The sequence below is a fragment of the Sorex araneus genome, chromosome 4, assembly GCF_027595985.1.
Source record: "Sorex araneus isolate mSorAra2 chromosome 4, mSorAra2.pri, whole genome shotgun sequence".
Classification (NCBI taxonomy): Eukaryota; Metazoa; Chordata; class Mammalia; order Eulipotyphla; family Soricidae; genus Sorex; species Sorex araneus.
This window is the reverse complement of record NC_073305.1, coordinates 154,080,991-154,098,113: the sequence shown is the minus strand read 5'-3', so window position 1 is coordinate 154,098,113 and position 17,123 is coordinate 154,080,991. Positions and strand designations below refer to the sequence as shown.

Below are 17,123 nucleotides of genomic sequence, written 5' to 3'. Positions count from 1 at the left end.
AGAAAAAGCAAATCAATAAATAGGTATATCATATTTCCTTTAATCTTACGAAATCTGTGGCTTAGGGTAGAAAGTGCTACTTTGGATATTAAGATGAGAAAATTGCCTCTCTAGACTTTTTCAGGTTAACTTCCAGGGTATTGGGGCTGGAGTGATAGCATAGCGGGTAGGGCATTTGCCTTGCACGCGGCCGACCCGGGTTCAAATCCCGGCATCCCATATGGTCCCCTGAGCACCGCCGGGGGTGATTCCTGAGTGCAGAGCCAGGAGTAACCCCTGTGCATCGCCAGGTGTGACCCAAAACCCCCCCAAAAAAAAAAAACTTCCAGGGTATTCATCAACATCAGAATAATGGAACAAGATTTTGTTGCACATTACCTCATTACTCTTTGATCTAACATTTTTTTTTATTGAATCTGTGACTTACGATACCATTAATGATGGTTTCTCATGTACATAATTTTAACACCACAGTCATCACAGAGTACCAACTTTCCTCCCCCCAAGGACCTCACCTCCCTCCTTTTGATTCTAGGCTTAAGGATTATGATTAAATATGTTTGGGGCATATATGCCACAGTATTTATCAAGTTTGCAATGACTCATAAATGAGTCTCGATGACTATAACAAAATTCTGCCAACATTTAAAATGTTACAAGCATTTGACATCTTAACATCTGCTAAAATAAGCAGGTATAAACTAATAGTGCTTCTAGCTTATTGTGATGTATCATAATATACTTTTAAAATCATGTATGATTAAGCCGGAGGTAATTAACTGTACCATTTCATACAATGATAGAGCACTTTTCATCTTTATAGCCCACCCATATATCCGCATGCAGAAATTTATGCTCTTGGCTGCCTTGATAATGAAAGTCATTTGCACATCTGCCAAACACAAGTAGTTGCAAAATGAATTGCTTAACTGCCCTGAAATGCACATTATATGTGCTGCTTGCTCAGAGGGAGACAAGGTATCAAATATGTAGAAATCAGTAAGTATTTATAGAATTTCAGTTCCCTGACTATTAAACATTGATACTTGTAAACTATTAAAATGAGAATGTCTTTTTCAGTGAACAGAATCTTTTTCTATTCTGGGTTGGGGAGTCTGTTATAAGACTGTTATTATAACAATGGGCTGGATCGATAGGACAGCAGGTAGGGAGTTTGCCTTGCACGCGGCCCACCCGGGTTTGATTCCTTAGCCCCTCTCAGACAGCCTAGCAAACTACCCGTGGCGTATTCGATATGCCAAAAGCAATAACAGCAAGTCTCACAATGGAGACATTACTGGTGCCCAATTGAGCAAATCGATGAGCAATGGGATGAAAGTGATACAGTGATTATAACAGAACTACTGACATTGATCATAACCGCAAGGATGTAACACATGCTCTGGGGGTTAGCTTAGTCATTCTTAGTGAAGCTCATCTGAATTAGAGATTTTTTAAATATAGAAACAAATCAGAGTAGTGCTTAAGAGAGAAAGCCAGATGTGATCATTGAACATCCATACTCCAACGATAATAATTATTTGTTTTAGAATAACCTGAACTTAAACCTACCTTACAGGGTTGCTGTGGGGAGTATGGCATAAGAACCAAGTTGATCATGTGTGACTTACAGATGCTAATAACAGCTCTTACTTCCTCCCATCATTTGCCAACTTACAAAAGTTTGTAAATCTGAAAGTAAAAGTCCATTGCCATGAAAATTTTTACCTGCTATATACTTAACAACTGCATTATTTTGAAATATGTATAAATCACACGTATTTTTAAAGTTTAAACATGGTTTTTCTTTTGTGATCTAAGCTGCCCAACTTTATAACTTTTACAGTTTCTTAATCAGATTGTGTTATTTTTATTCAATTCAGTCTCTATAAATTGGGGGGGAATTATTTTATTCTTGCCCAACAAAAAAAAGAAGGTTGGAAATTACTCTTGAATACTCATTTAGTTTTGAAATTTTATATAGCTAGAGACTTGTGACATTTATTCTTTTCAAATTTACATCCACTAATGTTTCACTTGTAGAGTAAACAGATGCTTTATATTATTGTACTCTTTTCATTTTGGCAATTTTAGGAAAGATCAGGTATAGCATAAGTCTGGGAACCATGTTACCCTTCAGTGTTTATTATCTGGATAACCTTGGACACGTTATTTAACTTGTCTGAGTCTTCATAGAAAACTCATCCATGCAATTAGAAATCTCATGCCTTTTGCAGTGGATTAACCTGGGAATTAAATTGAGTTAACAAATTAAAACTACCAAGTTGTGTTACACCTCTAATTAATCCATTCAACAAGTATTTATTGAGTACTTGAGATATAGTAAATTCTGTACTGAGTGCTAGGGATATGCAGATGCCTTCCCATCATAAGAAACATAGAGGGAAACTTATTTATTATTTGGGCACTATGAAGTACAATGCCATTCATTGCAGTGTTTCAGGCATACCATGCTCCAGCATCAAACCCACCACCTAAGTGTGGCTGTCCCTCCACTGCGGTCCCCAGGTCCCTTCTCATTCTCCTCTCCCTACCCCTTGGCAAACTCATTCTACAGACTGACTCTCAGGGATTTTTTAAAGAACCCACACAGTGATATGTAGCCGAAGTTATGGACAGAGAACCTGGGTTTCATAGAAACACCCTAGTACAGAAACGTGTATTGAGATCCGGTTGTGCTGATTTCAGTCAGAGTAACTGAGATGTCTCTGATGAAATGAGGCAAAAAGGAAGTCCACCAGCTATTAGAAGTGAATGAGCAAGAAACAAATATTCCTTCTAAAAGCTGGAGGTCAGCTTGGAAAGTGTGCAGACTGTTCCCTGCTGAGGTTCATTTATCCCGTACACCATTTCAAAAATCAGAAACACTTGGAAAAATTTTCAGGTTTGGGACTCCTTTTTAAAACTCATTTTAAAATCAGAAACTTAATACTAGGATCACATGCCAGTCATCACTCAGGCAGATTTTCCCTAAACTGCTCACCATATCTCCTCATTTCCCTCCCTCTCCCTGGCAGCAGCATTCATTTATGTTGCCTGTCTGAAATCTCTACATTTCGTACAAATAGCCTAAGAAGATAAAATAAATCATAGCTTTTACCGTGACCAGAGGAAACAGCACTACATAAAATGGTGGTGGTGATAGTAGGGATAATCCTGGTGGCAGTGTTAGCAAGTAGGGGAGTCTTATACCTTTGTCTTTTTTTTTTTTTGTATACTTGTACTGTCATGATTATTTCCAAACATACTAATACCTTTTCCCTCTCTAAATGTTGGTATATGATTGCCTGTGTCAGATCTACCTTGTTGGTTAGGTTTGGTGATTGTGTTTGGTGGGTTCGGTGTGGACCTTGAGAAGCCAAGTGCTATAAAATATCCAAAAAAAGTCTTCTACATAGAAGTAGTTCTCAAATTGGTGAAAAGCCTTTGGACATACACACGAAGATTTAAATGAGTCCTTGAAAATATTTGTTTTATATTTAGTACAGATACTAATGAGAATCAGAAGAATATATTTTAGCTAATAATCTAGCTAAGTAATGCTACTTTTCAGAAAACTAAAGAATATTTCCAGGCCAACATAACTGCTCTCATAAATCCAGAAACATAATATTGCTATCATAGGCTTTTAGAATGCCTTTATTTATATCAATTATAAATTATATGCTTTTATTTATTTAAATGTTGTTACGTCTACTAATTTTTTTCATTGCGTGTTTCATATATACATTCATAAGAAAAACAGAACATACTTTATATCCTCAGTATGGAAAATAAGTTTTTGAGTAGCTCAAAAAGCTAATAGCGGAACCAATTTCCAAATCCCTTAAATAATTTCTTCTGCTTCAGGGACTGGAGCGATAGCACAGCGGGTAGGGCATTTGCCTTGCACGTGGCCAACTCGGGTTCGAATCCCAGCATCCCATATGGTCCCCTGAGCATGGCCAGGGGTAATTCCTGAATGCAGAGCCAGGAGTAACCCCTGTGCATCGACGGGTGTGACCCAAAAAGCGCAAAAAAAAATATATCTTCTGCTTCATTTATAAGGTGTTTCTGCCATGGATATTTTCCATGTCATTTTAAAACAGTTTTAGGATTTTACCCCATCTATAATTCATAATTATGACATTATATAATGCTTCTAGATAGCATTTTTAAGCTTTTTTCAAAGTATATTTTTTAAACAGAATGTAATTTAATCCTATACATCTATGTGTGTTTGCATTTTATCTAGTAGTGGTTGAATCAAAAAATATCTAGATTAGATTTAGATTAATGTTACAAATGTTCTAATAGATATGTTAATGCCACATGTCACATTTTTACTGAATAATAAAACATCGGAGAAGAGGATTCCTTTGTTCTGTTTTAACTGTGCAACTCTCCTAAAATAAACTTGATAAAATAGTCATGTTATTGCCTAGAAGAACTTCTAGAAGTTGATCACAAGAATTAATGACTCAAAAAACAGTACATAGCTTTATCTTGCATTTTCCTTGAAAAACTCTATTCAGGAACTACATGTTATTGCTTTAATAAAATACATCTATTTTATGATCTAGTTTAATTAAAAATATATATAAAAAATGTTAAGCTTGAATTAACGGCTTGAAAGTTTAAGGATTCATCCAAATAATAAATGAAAGTTTTATGATGACTAACATAAATACTGTTTGAGCGTCAACCTTATTCCTACATTATGGAATTTTTTGAGCCTTATTATGAGCCTTTATTGCACACCTGTATTCTTACCCTCAAGCTTTTCTACACTTACTTCTGGTGTCAGCTCTCCTTCAGACCTCACTCTAAGGTCTTTTTGTATTTGCTTTGGCAGCAAGCTTGCTAAAAAACGCAAAGATGCTATGGGAAATACCCGGCAAGAGATGACTCATATGGTGAATGCTATGGATCGTAGTTATGCTGATCAGAGCACACTGCATGCAGAAGATCCTCTTTCCATCACCTTCATGGACCAACACAATTTTAGCCCGAGATGTAAGTCCTTCATTCATATTTGCGCTTCCAGATGAAGTCCTCTCTTAATTCTATGAATAAGAAGAATTCTGTGAACCTTTCAAATAATAACGTTAGAAAAAAGAAGCACCTAGTGAAAAAAAATTTTTGAAATTCATAAAAGTTATGTTCGGTCTGGATGTTAGATTTCAGTCGGATGGATTTTATTGCAATATCGCTTATTGCAATAAGCGATATTGCAATCCAAACATGCACAATTCAGCTGGGGATTTTTTTTTCTTTTGGTTAAAATGCTTGATTTCAGGACCAGAGATAGATAATGGAGGTGTTAGGGTGCATATCTGGCATGCAGCCTTACCCTGGTTTGATTTTTAGCATGATATGGTCTTCAGCACTCACCAGGTTCAGCTCAGGAGGCTCCCCTAGCACCTCTGGGTGTGGTGCTGGAGGCCTCTGGCTCCACGGGGGTGGTCTTGTGTATCCCCGGCACTGAGGGCTTGAACTGCATCCACCTTTTGGCCCTTGCACTGAACCGACAGCCAGCTGAGAACAATCATCAGTGTGTCAGAAATGCTTGAATGTGTGTGTAAAATTCATGTCAGATTGTATTTTTCTGATGAGTTTTCCTTAGCATAAGATAAAGTTACTTTTGCAATGAAAGGAAGCATTCTTTTGGGAAATGAAAGGCTTCGGTAATCTTTGCTGCTAAAATACTCTAAAGTTTTGGGGATTTTTCAGTACTAAAAAAATTAACTGTGGACAAGGTCAGCCTGTGTGCTTTTAAGTATCTAGAGTGATACACAAAAGTTTACTTTAATTGGCGGGAATAATGGCATCTCACCTACTCCTCTGTCCATATTAAGAAAGTCCTAATGGGAGTGAACAGATAGTTCATGTGGTAGAGTCACATTTAATATGTATGAGACCTTGAGTTAAGTCACTGGCCCCACTTGGCTCTCACATGAACCACAAAGTATAATCCTAGTGGCCCCAACTACTGGCATATTGCTTTTTTGTTTGTTTTTAGAGAATTGCCTGGGCAGCCATAAGTGAACTCTCAGGCTGGCTATTTATTCAATACAATATAGCTCCCCCACCCAGGTTCTTAACACATGAGCCATCCTATAAGTTGACAGAAACACTAAGCACAGCAGGTAGGGTATTTGCCTTACACGAGGCCAAACCAGGTTCGATTCTCCTTCCCTCTTGGAGAGCCCGGCAAGCTACCGAGAGTATCCTGCCCGCACGGCAGTGCCTGGCCAGCTACCCATGGTGTATTCAATATGCCAAAAACAGTAACAACAAGTCACACAATGGAGACGTTACTGGTGCCCGCTGGAGCAAATCGATGAACAATGGGATGACAGTGCTACAGTGCAGTAAGCACATCAAAATTTAATGGGTATGTTAAGAGATCAGGCTGGGGTATTTCACATAGCCAGTAAGCAGGCACCCTTAAAGTATAAGGTCTTAACAATTGTTTATTCTGTTTTTTCTCTCTTTCCCTCTACTTCTAAAAGACCCTAAAGTTTTTTTTTATTCTATGCTTTCATGGTTTGTTAGAATTCTTTATTTTTAAAGAATTTCTAAAGTTTTCCCTTGATTATAGCACTCTCAAAATATTTTAACTTGAAGTACTATATCCTGGCAGATGGCTTGAATAATTGCCCCATAATCATTTTATGATAACTCATCTTGAAATTTTGTTAATTCTTTGTTCTCTTATATAGACCTTTTTTTTTTTAGGTCTCCTAAATTTTTTTTAAATATCTGGCTTTGGGGCTGGAGCAATAACACAGCTGGTAGGCATTTGCCTTGCACTCGGCCAACCCGGGTTCAATTCCCAGCATCCCATATGGTCCCCCAGACTGCCAGGAGTAATTCCTGAGTGCAGAGCCAGGAGTAACCCCTGTGCACCACTGGGTGTGACCCAAAAAGCAAAAAATGGCTTTGTTTCTTTAAATCACTGAGTAAAACCTGATCCTTGAGGAAGTCATGTTTATCTTTGGGTTTGGGTACATAGATCAATCTGCCACCAATCCTACAGTTGTATTGTGCCACAAATATCACAAATACGAGGGTTTTTTTTTTTCCTAATTTGGAAAATGTGTATACAAAAAAATAAATAATGAAGTATTATTACATATATAGCTTATAAACTTACATAGTGATAGTATTGAGAAAATAAAAGTATTTTCAGATTGTATGTGTGCATATTTTTTCAGTAAGAAAAGTTTTTTTCAAAAACTTTCAGCTCCTGAAATTTTTCAGTAATTACTGGCCATAAACACAGCCCATCATTTTCTCTGTTTTATATCTACACCAAATTAGTAGTTAGAAATGTTGCATGAGTCATTTTGCAATTTTGTTTTAGTCATGATAAAGACCTTTAACCATAATAAACCTTTTTTATCTATTTTTCTACTATAAATGATAGATTATTATTATAAAGTAAGTTGTACCAGAATTATAAATAAATCGTCTTTTTAACCTTTTCATTTAATATTAAATCAACTAAGTATGTGAAAGCATTTTTCTTCCTTACATTTTTCTGTTGTCTGTGTTAGTGCATTATCCAGAAGCATGAATTCAGTTGTATAACTTAAATTTTCATTTTTGAAATGGAGAACAGATAAATTTTACTTGCAGTGAATGAGATAGTATTTATTTCAGTATCTTCAAATTGCTAGATAGAAATACATGGTTCTTTTTTGTTTGTACCCTAATTTTAAAATCTTTATATTATCAATTTAATCTTTTTGGCTTTTTAAGTTGAATTGAGCTAAGGAATATAAGTTTAGACATGACTTGCCTAGATATGTTTTGAAATAACCCAAGCTAAAATAGAGCTTTTGACTCTAGTACAGTTTGTAGTAATCAAAGAAAGTGTAACAGTTATATTTCTTAAGAAGGCATAAAATCTATCGTAAACCAAAAAGGTCTAAGAAGCAACTTGAGGGCAATATATTCCTTCATAAGCTTTGTCTTCCTGCAGTGCCCAGTGATCCACTTGTGCCGACGGCTGTGTTAGGTGAGGCCCTAATTCTTTATCGTGTCTTGTTTGCATGGATCACATCTCCTTGCATGGGGAATAGTTCTTTCTGCACGGTAATTATTTAAAGTGCAGGAAGCAGCTTGATTTCAGAAGTATAGTCATAGTTTTATCTAGCAGTTTCAGATTTGTAAAATACCCTTTTTCTAAAACAACATATTTTTTGTTTTGTGTTTGGGCCACACTCAGCAATGCTCAGGGATCCCTCATGGAAGTGCTTAGGAGGCCATCTAGGGTGCTGGGGATCGAACCCAGGTCAGATGCATATAGGGCAAACACCCTAACCTCTGTACTATTGCTCTGGCCCCGGCAACTTATTTTTTTAATAACAGTTCTTTTGGATTCAAACTTAATGTAAAATGACCTTAAATTTATGACTAATTTTATATCATAAAAGCCAGTAAAATAAATCAAATTCAAGGGGGCCATGCTATCTGAATGATTTATTTTTACCGAATGAAATGGATTGTTTAATCTTCCTAATTTCATATCAGTGAAAGAAGATATTCCCCACTGAAAACTTTATGAATATGTGCCTTTGTTTTAGCTTGTCTTAATTAAAGAGTTTTTAATGTTAGCTCAAAGATATCATATTTTGGGTAAGGCCTTGCACACGGCCTACCTGGGTTTAATACTTGGCACGCTTTAGGGTCCCTTGAGCATTGCCAGAAGTGATCCCTGTGTGCAGAACCAGAAGTAAGTAAGCCCTGAGGATTGCCAGATGTAGTAAAAAAAAAAAAAATGTATGCAGGTAAAATATTACTGAAGAGTTTTGTATTTTGCAGCTTTACATGATTAATGTTATCTTTCAAGAAATTTGAAATAAGGCAGTGTTTACCACAGTATAAAAATCTACTCAAATATCTAAGACAACTAGTTGCATGGGTTTTTTGAAGTTATGCTGTTTAAGAATAGACTGAGTTTTCAATTTGTACTTATATCCTGATTAATTGTACATCTGTATTATGACTAGCTTGTTTATTTGTATACACGTTCTATGTCAGTTTTAAGCAATATTTCTAATATTTAAAATCTAAACATTTTAAAATATATCTCATTGTATTTAAATTTTATAAAACTTTAGCTACATTTTTACGTATCTTTATTATCCATAATATTATCCACATATTCACCATTCATTTACATCTTAAAATATGTTGCAACTATTATGAATATTTAAAAGTGATGTTTTCTAGAATAATCTGGTGCAGTGCTGTCTGTCATTGATTGCATTCTCCCCTTGATGTCCATACCAATAGTGATAGGAAAGTAAACAGGAATTTTTTTCAACCAAGGAATAGCCTGATCATGTTAAAAAAAGCCAGAATTATGTTCATGGGAGGAGGTACCAAAATCTAACTATAAAGACACCAGCTATTGAGCTCTGTAAAAATCTGTCAGGCTCAAATTAATGGCTAAAATTCAATTTGAAAATTCACTAAAAAAGTACTTGCCTAAGTGTTAAAATTTTGTTATAGTAATATCCTAAGAACATGAAGAATCAGACCCAAAATTCAGTCAACCTTATATCTTTGTTTCCCCATTTGTAAAAAACTGCATAGCAATTCCTAGTCTATATTTCCATAAAAAAGGACTATATATGTAAGTTTTACAGACTATTAAATTCAGCAAATGATTATAGCTTCCTCTCTGAAAAGAATATTAATATTTCCCTGAAAAGAATATTAATATTTAAAGAAGACTAGAGTTAACAAAATAAAGTCATACAAGTTGGCTCATATAAACAAACATCCATTTAGCTTTTTTTTTTTTTAAGTCAAGCTGGTTGGCCAGTGTTTTCATTAATCTTATCAGATATACAAGTGACTTATTGCATTTTTTCATCATTCTTAGAATCATGCTGTTTATAGTTGTTTTGCGCCCAATTTCATATTTATAAAATACTTTTTGAAATCACTTCAAATACTACTTAATATTAATAGCTACTGATAGCTTGAATATTTTTTTCCTGTTGATTCATATATTTGTTTTTTTGTGTTTTACTGCTTCATTGGGTTAAAGTCCCTATAACGGGTAAGTGTATTACAACAAACTATCACAAATTTTTCCATTGAGAAACTATTTGAAGTTATTATTCTTAAATGTATAATGGGCTAATGATTAGTACATGTACTTCCACTTCTAGTCACATTACTAGATGATTTAATGAGGTGGAAATGTATTGAGATTAATAATTCATTGTTATTAAGAATACTGCTCATTGTATTACTGTATTAAAGCTAAATGCATAACAAAAGGCACTGTATTTCATATTGAGACGCAGTCATGTATGATTTAGTATATGAGTGGGTTGTTGTTTCTCACTGAACATTTTACAGTTGTAAATATATAAGTACCTACTGCTCCAGTTGGTTCAGTGTAAGCTCTGGTGCTATTCCACAGAGCTCCCAAGTTCTTTATTCCAGCTTGGGTTAATGCATTTTATCTCTCTGACATTATCTGTCCTCCTGACTTTGCACCCTAAGCTTATATTTAATGTTAGTGCCCAGATTGATCATTTTTCAATTTAATTTTACTGGTTATATATTCTTCATATCAGCTTATTGGTCGTAATATTAGCACAGCTGGATCATCTCATAGGAAAAAAGAGAGAAGTCGCATGAATGATGATTGCTAGCAAATGTTTATGTGAAGAGGGTGGATGAAACTTGCATAAAGGGCACTAGTGCAGTTGGGTGGTTAGGTTACAGCCAGGGGTGTATTTGACTCAGTGTGGTATTTTTAGATGTAAATGGGAAAAATGCGTTCAGTCTAATAAGAGAAAGTAAAGTAAATGCAATCAAGCTAAATTATAGAAGCACACAAATCTGATTGTGGGGTTCTTTTTTTTTTTTCCCCTTCTCCAGGAAGAAAAAATGTTTATCATGGGGACAACAATTCATTTTTTGCCATATCCTATTTGTAGAGTTGGTGATAGAACAGGCAAATGTACCAGCACTTGAAATATGTTTAACTGTTAATTAAATATCATTCTCTACAGTATGCATTATCATTAAAAAGAAAAGTTCCCCTATGAGTGTACTTTCTCTTCTGTTAATGAGTGCAGCAATATAATGCTTTTCAAAGTACCATACTTTAAAACAATTGTTTTTTTTAAAGTGGTAAGTTTAAATGTGATAAATATAAGCATGCTTCTTATTGTAACAATTAGTACTGTGGTCATTAAAATAATATTTCTTATTCATAGGTAAAATGTTTTTGTTCTCTTCCTTCTTATGAAAGAAAGATTTAGTGTTTTTGTGTTAATTTTATAACACAGTTGGGATGGGGCCTCCACTTAAGTGTGGGTGGTGAGGGATTCAGATGACTTTCATTCATTCACTCATATTTATTGACTTGCTGCATTGCACCAGGCCTAGGAAAAAAATTTTTTGTATATCTAAGCATATGTCTATAAAGTATAAAATATGCCCATATACCAAGCATTTGGTATTTGATTCGGAAAGTATATCAGTATATCAGTGAATAAATGATAAAGACTATATAATAATGTAGGAGAACAAGAGGGCCTTAGAGTAGGTACTGCTTCATTCAGTGAATGAGTCAGGGAAGGCTTCCTAGAGAAAAGCCCGACATGTTTTGCTCTGGAGACGAACATGCTGCAAATAAAACTAGCATTACTAATGGTATACCAAAGCTGCAAAGATGGAATATAAGTACCCTTGTAACCTGATTAGCAAACTCAAGGGGCCAAGAGTTGATTCTGTAGAATGCTTATTTTCTCAGTTTGAAGTGTGTTGTGGTAAGCATCCCTCAAAAGTTGACATGTTAGGACCATAAAGAGGAAATGAACAGCACTGTACATAATGGTTTGCCTAGAGGAAAGTTGGGATTTGGTGGGAAGGAGTTTGCTCCATATAATTGACAGAGATATCACCTCTCCAATTGACAACTTGATCTTCTAGCCCCACTCTATACTGCTTTGACTGCAGATACAAGAAAAAGTAAGGACTCAACAAAATATCCTGTTTATACCTTGAAAAAGTGAATCTGATATCTGTCATTGTCTCCCAGCATCTGTTATCTTGCTGATATAAACAGTGTGCTCCAACCTCTGCCATTTGCTCTGAAGTAAACTGCTTTGTCTTTTTGTTTTTCTTTTTTGTCTTTATGTAAAGGCTGCCCTGAGCCTATATTTACATTTCTTTCTCTTCCTCTTATTATCAAAAAAATCATAAGGTCTTAGATTCCTTGCATAGATATTATATTAAACAAGATAACTTTGTCTTTTCTTTTAATCTTCTGGATTATGAAAAATGCCAGATGAGAACCACAGTGCTACAGCTGAGTCCAGTCGCCTACTCGATGTGCCTCGCTACCTCTGTGAGGGTACAGAATCCCCTTACCAGACGGGACAGTTGCACCCCGCCATCAGGGTAGCTGACTTGCTACAGCACATTAATCTCATGAAGACGTCAGACAGCTATGGGTTCAAAGAGGAATATGAGGTGAAAGATTCAATATACTAACCATTGTTTCTAACTATGTTACTCAATAGAACTTAATATTTTTTTCTTCCCTCACCTACTAGAGTGTAATATTCCCTCTACACCCATTTTTATAAATGTTTCAAGAGTGTATGTGGGATGTGGGAGATTGAAAAGAATATATGTGTTTCAAGAATATATGTGAATTGTGACAGAATTGAAAAGGCAAAAGCATAATTCTCAAGGGTACACATACATGCATGCATGGGTCTAAATTTCCTTTCAAAAATTGTTAAAGTTCATACTTCATATAAAAACACTTTTTCAGACCTTTTATTTCCTGGACAAAAGTTTTCACAGCACAGTACCTGCATCCTATTATAGCATTACAGGAATGACTTAAGTGGTTTTTGTCTTTTGCTGGTTCACCCTCTGTTCTGAAATGGGATCAAAGCTTTGTCTTCCGGATGTACTACTAACTAGACTTGATTTGGTTTGTGGATTATTGATTAGGGGTGTCTCAAAAAACTGAACATTACAAGTGTTCCCCCCCACCACCAAAATGTGGGAAGTTCTGCCAATCTCACTTCTCTTTTCTACTCAAACATAAATAATAGGATTTTTACTGCAAAGTATATGATTTAAAAGTGAACATCCCAGCAAACATAGGAGAGCAAAAAAGGGAAAACATATATTTTTTTTGTCACTCTTTCACTTACTGGAAGTATCGGTGTAAGAACTTGCCGAGGTTCTTTCAATGCCAACATGTACCATCTTCACACAGTTAAAATGAAGATTCCAGTATGGCACCTAAAAAGACCATCCAAACTACATTCTGCATAAAGTCTACATTCAGCTTCTAAAGTCTCACATTTTACGTACATATTTTTATGACTTTGGTAGTTAGTAAAATTATCTTTCTTTTTTGAAGAGGTTTTAGAAATATGCCAAAAGCAAAATGCTATGGTTACAAAATTGCATAGTGCAGGAATTAAATTATTCTGCCAAAGCTCTTTTTTTTTTTTTTTTTGCTCATATACTGTGTTTTCCTATGTGCCTCATATCAAAGCCACTTTAAAGATTCCATTTCCTGCCTTGAGTACAGTTTAAGTTTATCTCTGCAAGAAGGACTCTCTTTCTGTATTTTACATTACTTTGTGTGTGATAATTAAACCAGTCGACAAATTTGTCTGTTTCAAGTTTCTTAGGAATTCTTTAATTCTTTAATTTTGACATCATCCCTTTTTGCAGAGATTTGGTTCTTTTCAATATCTTCAGAGAAACTGAACTATGAGATAGCACATATGATTTAATCAATTGTCACTTGTATCACTTGTCATCCCGTTGATCTTCGATTTGCTTTAGCGGGCGCCAATAACGTCTTCATTTATCTCTGTCGCATCCTAGTGTAGCCATGTGATTTAACGGGAGAAACTAAAGATTTGTGAGAATTTTTTTGTTGTTGTTTTGGGTTTTTTTTTTCATTAAAAATGCTAAAGGAAGCCATTTGAAAGACACCATGAAAGTTTTGAAGTTTTTGATGCTTTTTCTGCTTGTCTCACAAAGTCATAATAATCTTAAATTTGATTTAATTTCAAAGTTGAGGTTGTTTTTGTTCTAAATTCCAACTCAGTCCAACTCAAAATGAACAAATAAGACTCCAAAAATTAAACTTTAAGTTCTGAAAGTAGAACTTAAGAACTTCAGTAGAAGGTAGGAGTCCTTACCTCCGAGAAAGTGACCTTTGCTATTTTTGTCTTCAGAACAGATAAACCTCATTCAAGAAAAGGCATTAAATTCAGTCTGCCTATTAATTTTTTTTTCCAGAGCTTCTTTGAAGGACAGTCAGCATCTTGGGATGTAGCTAAAAAAGATCAAAATAGAGCAAAAAACCGATATGGAAACATTATAGCATGTAAGTTCTTATGAGTCATTGAATGTAATTATGGGGAGTAGAATATATATTTTAAGTGGCTATTCCTCTTTATGTGATTTCAAGCTTTATAGAGAATTCCAGAAAGTAGTTTTGATATTAAAACACCATTGTCTATGGGTAGTGACTGTAACTATCATCTTTAGTAAATAAATTGACTCAGACTCTTAGGAAATAATATGTTGTTTGATTTTATGTTTGTACCTAAGTACATTAGGATTTTATTAACTACCAGAAATTTCAGGATAGTAAAAATATTAGTATTTTCATTTCTTGATTATTCTAACACTTTTATCTAAACATGTTCAAGGTGAGAGTATTACTCTATATATACATTTTTCCTTTCCTGGAATCAGTGTCTAATCTCCAGTTGCCCCATGTTATATACTATGAGGCATTTTCTTCTAAGTAAGTATTTAAGACATCTGTATGAGAAAAGTAAATATTTAATTATATAAAACCCCAGAACAGTAAGAAACTTATCATAACAAGCTTGTAATAATCGAATGATTTACTTATAACTCTCTCTCTTTCTCTCTATGTATCCAATCTAAATTATCTTAAATGATCTTATAAATCCATTCAAAATTAATCTTGACTGTCAGAGAATAAATAGTTGAGGGAAAGAGTTCAAAATTCACTCTGATTTGTAGTTCCTTTGTTATGAAGTGCAGAAGAAAAGTATCTCACTTACTTAAATCATGTCTAGGAAGCAAAATTAAGAATTAAACCAAATTTGTTTTTCTAGACAAGTCCATGATTCAGTGATGATTCATCATGTCAAGACCCCTAAAAGCTTTCTAACTATGAAGACACTAGTTATTGAGGCTTTTTAAACAGAGTATGCTATTTGTCTTAACTTGTAATAAGTTCATTAATATTCTTGTATTTCTTCAATTGACCAGTGTTGAAGACAATTTTAAGAGTATGTTACAGAAAAGTCATTGATTTTTTTCATTATTTTTGAGAACCATTAATATCAGTTCATAAATTAAATTTTTAACTTCTATTGTTTAAAAATTATAGACGATCATTCAAGAGTAATTTTGCAACCTGTTGAGGATGATCCTTCGTCAGATTACATTAATGCCAATTACATAGATGTAAGTACTTCTACATATGTCCATTGTTGGTTTATATTTGTGAATCTTTTTGCTAATTACCTATAAAGCTATTGCTAGACTTTTTTAAATAAAGAGCAAACTGTACACTTTTCCTTGTTCTACGTCCTAGTACTCACTGACATTGTTGTGCTTTCTTTCACACCTGACTTTGGTTTGGGCTGTAGATTTGGCTGTACAGGGATGTAAGTACCACTATATGTAAATAACAGCACCCTATTATAAATATTTAATATAACTACCCCTAATTACAGTTATTACTAATGCTTATAACTAGTTAATTCTGCATGCTTCACCTAATTAGCCTCATACAATTTATGCTCATCTTTTATGTAACTCCTTTACATGTGTAAAGATCTATTTTATCTCCTTCCCTTATCTATGTTTAGAACAAAACAGGATCCATTTTTAGCTTTTGATGAATTATTATGTACTCAAGTTTTATTTGTTAATGATTTCTGTTTCTGGTGTTTATCTTACCCTTCCCCAAACATATGTGAGAAGCTGGATAGTATGATGTGTATTAGTATTTCTGCAATTTTAATTTCTACATCTGATTTCTGATGTTAAAAAGGGGTAAGAGGCTATTTTGTGGTGTGCAATATTGGCTTGTAAAGCATTAAAATTATTAGGCAAAATACTAAATTGGATTTATATAATACATATATCACACATATATATTGAATCACACAAGTCAAAAAGTTTATTTCTATCATAATTCACTGTTAAATTTGGCTACAAATATATTCATATGTAAGGTATTTGGTGGAAAGTAGTTGTCAAATAAAAAAGTAAGATATTATGAAAGAGATAATATATGACATTACAAAAAACAAGGACAGCTTTCATACTCCTGACTCAGTTGAAAAATCACACTAGAAATGTTGCACTACTTTATGTCATTTCCTCAATTTCTTCATTTTTCATTGGGGAAAATAATAGGACTAATCTTAGTTTACTGTGATAATTCAGCAAACTAATACATGTTGAACATTTAGCACAATTTATTTAATACCTGTTACATGTTAAACGCTCATTAAAGCACTCAATTACTAAAAAATAATAATTCAAATATAAATATGTTAAAATGAATTACAAATATATGTTAGCAGTAAGGCAGAATGTTAAAGTATCAATTATTACAGCATACATGTATACACACATATATAATTAAGAATGTATTCTTTCTAATTTCCATAAATAATTTTATTAAGTGTAGTTTTATCAGATAACTCCACAAGGAAAACTAAACTAATGTTTTTAGAATGAAAAATCAACAGCTCTGATAAATTTGTACGCATTCTTTTCTGTTTAATTTATCCTTGGTTTTCTGCCAAAATATACACACTGGTGCCTTATTACAGTACTCTTTTATTATAATATTGCATATGCTAAATTAATTCTAAATGAGACTGTATTGTCCTCTAATTTTTTGTTTAGACCCCAGTGTGTTTTGGCAGATTGCTACTAGACAATTTCATAATTTTCCTTCTTTCATTGGAATATTATATTTAAAAGCGATCTTCTGCAATTAGTATATTTTATAATGAAAAACAGGCGATGAGGTGATTATA

The 17,123-nt window shown here is 34.1% G+C and overlaps 1 protein-coding gene across 13 annotated transcripts in view; it reads left to right on the top strand.

The window, feature by feature from the left end:
- The window catches only part of PTPRK (protein tyrosine phosphatase receptor type K), a 564,747-nt gene that overhangs the window by 524,842 nt on the left and 22,782 nt on the right, over nt 1-17,123 (top strand). For 4 of the 13 annotated variants that reach the window (XM_055135009.1, XM_055135012.1, XM_055135008.1 and 1 more), the window contains 7 exons: nt 4,856-5,016; nt 7,991-8,026; nt 10,070-10,081; nt 12,332-12,516; nt 14,323-14,410; nt 15,455-15,531; nt 15,717-15,734. In XM_055135009.1, the coding sequence (XP_054990984.1) occupies nt 4,856-5,016; nt 7,991-8,026; nt 10,070-10,081; nt 12,332-12,516; nt 14,323-14,410; nt 15,455-15,531; nt 15,717-15,734 (577 nt within the window). Of the gene's footprint in view, nt 1-4,855; nt 5,017-7,990; nt 8,027-10,069; nt 10,082-10,914; nt 12,296-12,331; nt 12,517-14,322; nt 14,411-15,454; nt 15,532-15,716; nt 15,735-17,123 lie in introns of those variants that run through there. The other 9 variants (XM_055135010.1, XM_055135016.1, XM_055135014.1 and 6 more) reach the window with 6 other exon arrangements.